Raw genomic sequence first — 8764 nt, 5'->3', positions numbered from 1 at the left:
TCTTGGCCTTCTCATCACCAATAACTGTACCCCCTCTAAAGTCTCCATTTTGAGGAACTCTATTTCCACCTTTTATCCTTCCAGATCTCTTATTCTTGTATTTCAATCTTCCTTTCATGGATTCTACAACTTTTTCTCTTTTGCTCTCCTCACAACCTCATTTCTTTTTCTACCCAGCCTAGATTCCATCATTCTGATCACTCTTTTTGCAAACACTCTGAACTCTCTTGTCCCCTTCCTCCATTGTATTTGCCTGGCAAAACACCAACCCTAATTAGACTCAAATTTCGGTCTATTCTCTATCTACCCCAGAGCAACTAAGTATTACTACAGAAAGGTCACCCAACTATGCCAACAGGTTTCACTGTACATTCAGGATTGCAAATCTCAATGGGCATTCAACTGTATTTCTGCAGCAAGTCTGCTTTCCCACCCTTTAAGTCAATAGTTGTGACTATTTCACAAATTCTCTCTCTATACACCTCCAGCAAGCCAGCTTGTCCCTCTCTACTCTGAGATGATGACCTCACTTATTTGCACGCAGGCAGGAACTTGGCACTTGACGCTACCAGATCAACCACCCTGCATTTGTTCCCATTTTCTCTGCCTCTCCTTCCTGTTTTAATGGATAGGTACAGTCCACTCCTCTCAAAGATCAACTCTTCTGTCTTCCAGTGTATTCCTATAGTTATCCGTCCCCTCTCTCCTGCATCTTCAATTTTTCTTTCTAATGGATTCTTCTAATCAGCATCAAAACATTTGTCTTAAAAAAAAAAAAAGAAAAAAATTCTTTCTTTACCCTAAGTCTCACTTCACAAATCTGTTCTTTGGGGAAAAAAAACACAAACAAACAAACAAACAATCTGTTCTTTGTTCTACCTCACATGGAAGATTTATCTGCACTCACATTCCCTACTTTTGCTTCCCATTTTCTTTCTCACCATTTCAGTTAGGCTTCTGCCCTGCAATCCACTGGAAATGTCCTTGCCAAATTATTAAAAAATCTCCATATTGTGACATCCACTGGTTTGTCTTCCTCTTGTACTCTCTTAGCAGCATTCCACATAGCTGACCACCTACCTCCTCCTTTAAGCACTTTCTTCTCTTGGCTTCCATGACACCATGTTCTCCCAGTTTTCCCCTACCGGATTAGATGTTCCCTCTTGGTTCCCTTTGCTGGTTTCTTTTCTGCCTATTGTTCCCTAGGGCTTGGATCCAGGCCCTCTTTCCTTCTCTACTCTATTTGTTTTCTAGGCAATTTCATCTTGCCCCAATATATGATCAATATATTGGTGGCTTCCAAATTATATTTCTAGTGAAACTTCTCTCCAGATTCCAGCCAATTGTGAACTTAATATCTTTTCCTGGATCTAACAGGCAGCTCAAACTTAATATACCACAAAGAGAACCCTTCATTCCCACTATCTCCAAATCTGTTCTTTCTTCAGTCTCTTCTAAATCAGAAAACAACACCATAATGTGTCCCATTCCTAAATGAAACTCTAGGTAGTATCCTGATTCTTCCATTTTCCCCTCACTATCCTTACCCATCCTCTCATCCCCCAGTGTACAGGACATCACAGAAAATCCTGCTGGCTCTCCCACTAAAACATATACTTAATCTGACTTTTCTTCAGCTTCTCTGCTCTAAGCCACAATCACATCCTGGCTGGAATTGGTACACCAGTCTCTCAGTTGGCTTCTCTGCTTCACCTCTTGTTTCCTCCATCAGCAAGCAAAGGCACTAATTCATCTTTGTAAAACATCAATCAGACATACCGTTCCTCCTCAAACAAGAGCGTCCTCCCATTGCATTTAGAATAAAACCCAAACGCTCTACCTTGGCCTTCAGAGCTCTGGGATCTGATCCTTGCCTACCTCTCCCACCATTCTTCTTGCACTGAATTCTAGCCACAATGGCTTCTTTCTCTTTAAGCGGGCCAAGATTATTGCCTCAGGGCCTCTGCATTTGCTGCCTGGATATTTGTTCTACCTGATCTTTATCTGTCATTCTTTCTCATTATTTAGTCTTTCATCAAATATTCTCTCTTCAGAGAAACATTCCCTGATCTAATTCTTCCTCTTAAACCCAGATCATCTGCATCAATTTATCCTTTTGTAAAAAGTTTCTTTGTAGTCTTTCTCAATCATGACTATTTGCTGCCTGCCTATTTCCCCACTTCTAGAAAAAAATAAGGATCAGGTTTGTACTGTTAATCCCATCTATGTGTTAACCTAGAACACCACAGGCCCATTTGGCACATCATAGGCCCCCAGTAAATACTTGTTGAATGCATGAAATAAAAATAAAGTGAAAGAATGCAGTGAAAATTCAAGGGGGGGGGCATATTTAAATAAAAACCAGTATTATACTGCTGTAATAACTAAGTAAGTTTTAGGAGGGACTTTTCTCAGCTGCGGCTAAGGTGCTGGGTCCTTCCGAGGAAGCTAGGACCGTGTTGGGTGAGACCCTCACTTCCTCCGGTTAGCACCTTGCAGATACAGCACTCACCCACACCACGGCGCTGTCCCGGGCTCGCCTGCATCTACTCAGCCCTCATCCTCCAGTCATGGAGGATAAGATCAATGCCTCATTAAAGCAGCGGGTGTAAAAGTTGAACCTTTCTGGCTGGGCTTGTCTGCAAAGGCCGCCAGCCAATGTCAACATCAACATCAGGAGGCTCATCTGCAAGCAAGGGGCTGGTGGAGCCACCCCAGCGGGCTGGTGCTGCCCCAGCAGGAGGGCCCGCCCCCTCCACCAAGGCTGCCCCCACTGAGGAGAAGGAATTGGAAGCAAAGAGAGGAGTCTGATGAGGACGTGCATTTTGGTCTTTTTGACTAAACCTCTTCTGTAACCTGTTCAGTCAAAAGCTGAACTCTTAATAATAGCCTTTAGGCAGGGACTAAAAAACTGAAGTAGAGCATTAGGTAGAGAGAGGGGCCATCCTCCCTCTATACTCCGTTGTTGAGTCCTCCCCTAGCATATGTAATCCATTTAGGGTTCTACAGAGCTTCTACCCAGACCAGAAACAGAAGGGAATACATAAATAATACTATTGCTGTTTTCGGATTTATGGCCTACCCTTAAGCTGCATTAAGTCACAGCAAACATAGAGAGTCCATGAGTATGAAATTGGGGGAGGGGGGTGGTTTGCAGATTTTGGAAATATGTAAAATCAGCCAATTCACAGGAGACTGGTCTTGTTTATGTGTGAAAGGGATTAAGGAAGCTGAGAACTGTCCTTTATTTTCACTGAAGTCAGAAAAGAAGGTATTTTGTTATGGACTAAATGTTTGTGTATTGCCTCCCCGCCCCACCAAATTCCTATGGTGGCCCCACCAAATTCCTATGGTGATGCCGTAACCCCCAGGGTGACTGAATTTGGAGATGGGGCCTCCAAGGAAGTAATAGTGAAGCCATAGAGGGAGAGGGGGCTAGCGTCCTTTTAAGAAGAGGCACCAGAGAGCTCCCGTTCTTTCTCTGTGCACACAGCAAGGAGAGGCGATGCGGGCCTTAGTGGGAAGGCAGCAAGCCATCTGCAAGCCAGGACGAGCACCTCGCTAGAATCAAACCATGCCAGAACCCTGATCTTGAACTTTCAGCCTCCAGAACTGTGAGAAAATAAATTTCTGTTGTTTAAGCCACCCAGTCTTTGGTATTTTGTTATGGCAGGCTGAACAGGCTAATACATTTTCAGATTATAAATTTGGAAGAAATTTTAACTATAAGAATTGAGAAACAATAAAACAGGCTACCAAAAAATTAATAGACCATATACAGTAAGATGTGTCGACTCTTTTTTACAAATTCCAATATTAACATTTACTCTAACACCTAGTCAGTGGTATTCCTTCGGTTATATGTGTTAAAGAACTCATACCTGCTCTTTTTCAAGCATATCAGCTTTTCTCAATATCTTCATTGCATAGATATGGCCTGTATCTTTCTTCTGGACCAGCCGCACCTAGAATGTAAAAATTGACCATACTATCAATGTTAAACAGTCACTACTATTGATTTAGGAGTAAAAGGTAAGTCCTTTTAAAGGGATCAGTGTTGCAATTTGCCATTGCTTATATTTTAGGAATTCTTAAAATTAAACTATTCTGATACATTACACTATTTTAATACATATTAACCTATTGAAATACATATTTTAAACTATCTTAAGCTACGTATTTTCAACAGCAGTGTCTTTAAAAAGGAAGTAACCTCTCCAAACGCTCCTCTTCCTATAACTTTCAGAGACTCAAAGTCATCCAAGCCAAGTCGGGTCCTCTTGAGCCGTAAGAACTCTGTTTCCTTTCGGGCATGTTGTGATCGGCGTAACTTTTTCTATTAAAAAAAGACAATTTAAAAGGATGATTCTAAATTTAGATTGCTCTAAAGGAAGCCTGTAGTATTAAAAGATAAGATATGTAAAATGGGGGCAAAGTATCTTAAGTATTATATACGAGTGTTAGAACTTATTTACCAAAGTTGAGGATTTGTTAAGCATGGAAAGAATAAAACAATCTAAAGAAAACATTTTTTTATTTTCACCAACTGATAAATCTTTATTCTTGAGGTGGACTCCTTTACATATTTCATCTTAATGAAGTTCATCTTGTATTTCATGTATATGCTAACTTAATTCATAAATAAAAGTTAAGCTTTAGGAAATGCTAATAGTATTCTCATCATGAATTTTACAGTCAGGCAATCTACTTTGCTTCAATTCCCTAATTTCCAGGTTGTTCTGTCACAACTCCTGAGATTTAGGACACCAAAATAATACCACAGCAGTGTTTCCATGGAGATTTACTTATGATAGAATTTTTTCTTAAATAAATTTTAATAAACTGCTTTGAGATTTGGCACACAACTTCCTAAGAATATGAAATTGCAAAATAATAATAATAATGACATAAAGAATTCATTAAAATATTCAAGTCAGGAATTTCATAATGTACTCTCCAAAGATCACCAAAAAATAACAAACGCTGATAAGAAACATTATGAAATACCCGAAGGTTATATTTGGAAGAGGCGTTCACTTCACTGTTCTAAACGTCATTTTCCCCCTGACCAAACAAAACTCTGTCGACCTTCTGTTAGGTCCTGGTAGAGGTCACATATAGTAGGAAATAAAGAAAATCAAAAAAATTAAGCACCTGTTCATGGTCAACTGAACCCTACCAGGTTTTCAGGAGTTCCATTCTGAGGGAAAGGCAAGTCGACACGGCCATCACAGCTCAGAAACACTGCTTTTAAATGCAGCTCAAGGTATAACCACTGAATGGTGTCTTCCTACTCCTGTGTCTGTTTTCAAAAAGGTATGGCAAACTATCAATCAATTGGAAACAGGTAAATGTGCATCCCAGTGCAATGGAATTCTGAAACTTCCAACAAAATTAATCTAAGAAGATGCAATCAAGAAATTATATCTTCGATTTAAACATCTTTAAACAGCTGAATGAAGTTACACACTCAGGCACATCAATGGTGGAAACAGTGAAGACTATTTTTTTGTTCAAAAATGCCCACTGAATGATTTTTTAAAAAAATAACTGAATTACTATAGTAAAACAACACTTGATCTTAGCCAAAAGGCCAAGCCCAAAAAAGCAGCGTCAGACTAATTAAAAAGGCCACATGGTGGCACTACAGTATCATGTCTTTCAAAGCAAAAAAGAGGTTTCAGGAGGTTTGTTTTAATTACATAAATGAATAAATATAAGAATTTTGAAACTCTTTCTGGGTCTCTGACTTTATGGACGATAAAATGGAGTATGATTGGGTGTAGTTTCAGAAACTTGTCTAATCTGAATGGAAAAGATGATCTCATTACATACTTTCATAATCATGCTCAAAATCAACAGAAGAGAGGCCGCTAAAGAAAACAGTGCTCACTAATATTTAATAGCTTGTGTAATGCAGCAAGTAAACAATGTTTATGTAGTTTGGGGCACAGCTATTTAATGGCAAAAAGGGAGAATCACAAGTATATGGAGCACAAAAATGAGACCTCACTATAACATTGTTACATTACTTAAAAAAAAAAAAACCCTATTCCATGACATTAGTCTTTTTTTTTAAGATTTATTTTTATTTTAGAGAGATAGAGAGTGGGTGCGAGCGAGGGAGAGGCAGGCAGAGCGGGAAAGCAGACCCCCCGCTGAGTGGAGCCCGAGGCCCCACAACCCTGAGATCATGACCCGAGCCAAGACCAAGAGTCCAGAGCTTAACTGACTGAGCCCCCCAGGCGCCCCCCATGATATCAGTCTTCAAATCAGTGTTGCAGTCCAGAGGGAGGTAAAGCAAGCTAGCATAAAAAATAGACTGATGGAGCACCTGGGTGGTACAGTCAGTTAAGCATCGGACTCTTGGTTTTGATTCAGGTTGTGAGATGGAACCCCATGTAGGGCTCCGCACTCAGCTGGAAACTCTCTCTCTCTCTCTCTCCCTCTGCTCCTCCTGCGCACACACTCTCTCTCTCTCTCAAATAAATAAATCAATCTTAAAAAAATATATTGATGACATGATGAGCACTGAGTAATATACAGAACTGCTGAATCACTGACACTGTACATCTGAAACTAATATAACACTGTATGTTGACTATACTGGGAATTAAAATAAAAAAGTTAATAAACGCAAAAAAAGTATACTGATGAAAAAAAACATGTTGATGTATCTGCTCATGACTTGTGTAGATTAAGTAGCCTTGAAAAACAAGTAACATTTTTGTGGTAATCATATCCTTTCTCGCCAAAGAGGACAACAAAATCTGTGGGCAGGCTTAACATTTCATGGCTCCCTTTTGCAGCTTAAATTTATTTTGTTTTTCCATCAGAGTGAATAATATTCCATGTCTGATGGGATTTTCCTAAGTGAGACGAAACTAGACATACATTGTTTTCTTCCTTTCTCCATTCCTTTTTAAATGGGTGTTCCTCAAATTCTCGATCTATGGGATGCTCAGTTTTTGTATAAGACAGTGCACACAGAAGTTCTGAGATCTGAAAGAGTTCAGCTGGCAACTTCATCTCCGCATATATGCTCTACATGACCACATCACATGGTTTAATTTTCACAAATTATTTCACAAAGATTTTCTATTTTGAATGAATTAAGGATAAATACTAGTTTTCAATTTAAAACTAGATTTTTATAAAACAATTTTATTTTAAAAAAAATCCACCCCAGGGTGCCTGGGTGGCTAGTTGGTTAAGCGTCTGCCTTCAGCTCAGGTCATGATCCCAGGGTCCTGGGATCAAGCCCCACGTCGGGCTCCCTGCTCAGCGGGGAGTCTGCTTCTCCCTCTCCCTCTGCCCCTCCTCCCGCTTGTGCTCTCTCACTCTCTCAAATAAATAAAATCTTTAAAAAGAAAAATCCACCCCACACAATGATAGTTACAACATATTTTATATGGAGGTTTAAGAGAAGGTATCTATTTTGTAGAATTTGACATAATCTAAGACCTAGCACAGGGCCTAACAATAAGCATTTGTGGAATTAAAATATCTCCACAGAAAAGTTTTATAAGTTTTACAGTTATTATGGGCCACTATTTTTAGATATACATCATATCACATTTTCTACAAGTTAATTAGAAGAATTGAAGAAAATAGCTCTAAATGTATTTAGCACTTCGTAGTGCAGAACAGAGGTTGCTAACTAAAAGCTACAAACTGTATTCAACCTACAGATGTATTTGATTTGGCCTGCAAGTTGTTTTTAAAACACTTGAATTATTTGCCGATATTTTAAAAAAGCAGGTGATGTCACACAGAAGTCCAGATTTCCAGCCTCTCTTGAAAAACAGGAACTTGGCCACACTGGGCCAAAGAGGCAGTCAGTCCCCCTTTGATGGACATCAGGTCTCTAATTGGTCACAGTCTCCACCATTGATGCCAGTCATCAGGTGACGAGTAGAATGGGGCTGGTGCTCCTGTCTCCTTTCAGTGAAGTTGAAAAGGGGTGTGTTTTTATCAAAAGATAAACTGTGAGGATCAGATATTTCAGAAAAAGAAAAAAAAAGTCTATTTCTTTGTGGAAGTGAAAAAAAAATAATCTTAGGAGTTGAATGTGCAAACAAAGTGTGTTGGGTCAAAAGAATATATAGCCTAAGATGTCATGAAAACAACCCAGCCAGCTTCCCTCATTCACGTTACCTGCTTGACCCCCTAAGCATCTGTTTTTATGATTTCTCCCTCCAGATTTCCAATTAAGATCTTATGCTTAAGATTTCTATATATATTACAAATATATATGTAAAATACGTAAATATGATGTAGAATATACATTAATATAATTATAAGATTATTAATAAGAAAGTTATTAATACTAATGAATAAATGAGAAAAGGTTTGCTTAGCTTTATTTTTTCTTTATTGATTGTAATACAGATCTAAATCGCTACCTTTCTCATTTAAAGTTTAAAGAATATAATTAAATGAGTTTTTAAAACGTTTATCATAGTAATTTTAGGCAAATAATTTGGGTTTTCTAGATTGAGTCAACTAACAAGGTAACCACGTTTGGTACAAATCATAAAACATTTTATTCAAACAGTGCCAGCAGAAAAATAAAGGAATAGTCCTAGGAGAGGTACAGGGAAGATTAATAATGGTTTGATTTCAAATCATCATTTGGACGACCACTCTTAAAGTACAGAAATTCTCTGTGCTCTGGTAAGCGCTGTGAATTGTGCAAGACGGTTGAATCTCAGATCTGTACCTCTGAAACAAATAATGCAATATATGTTAAGAAAAAAAAAAA

At 38.7% G+C, this 8764-nt stretch overlaps 2 protein-coding genes across 2 annotated transcripts in view; one reads left to right on the top strand and one right to left on the bottom strand.

Annotated features, from left to right (window-relative positions):
• ITPR2 (inositol 1,4,5-trisphosphate receptor type 2) overlaps window positions 1-8764 on the top strand; it is an 838078-nt gene that overhangs the window by 14474 nt on the left and 814840 nt on the right. The gene's annotated exons all lie outside the window — the stretch shown is intronic.
• STK38L (serine/threonine kinase 38 like) overlaps window positions 1-8764 on the bottom strand; it is a 76592-nt gene that overhangs the window by 8847 nt on the left and 58981 nt on the right. Inside the window, exons 4-5 of the mRNA XM_081820503.1 lie at window positions 4214-4336; window positions 3882-3965 (exon numbers count right to left, since the gene is read on the bottom strand). Of these exons, the coding sequence (XP_081676629.1) occupies window positions 3882-3965; window positions 4214-4336 (207 nt within the window). The remainder of the gene's footprint in view (window positions 1-3881; window positions 3966-4213; window positions 4337-8764) is intronic.

This window comes from Leptonychotes weddellii, chromosome 5 (assembly GCF_054177405.1).
Source record: "Leptonychotes weddellii isolate Sample4059 chromosome 5, ASM5417740v2, whole genome shotgun sequence".
NCBI lineage: Eukaryota > Metazoa > Chordata > Mammalia > Carnivora > Phocidae > Leptonychotes > Leptonychotes weddellii.
Note: the sequence above shows the minus strand (reverse complement) of the source record. Positions and strands in the feature narration are given on the sequence as shown.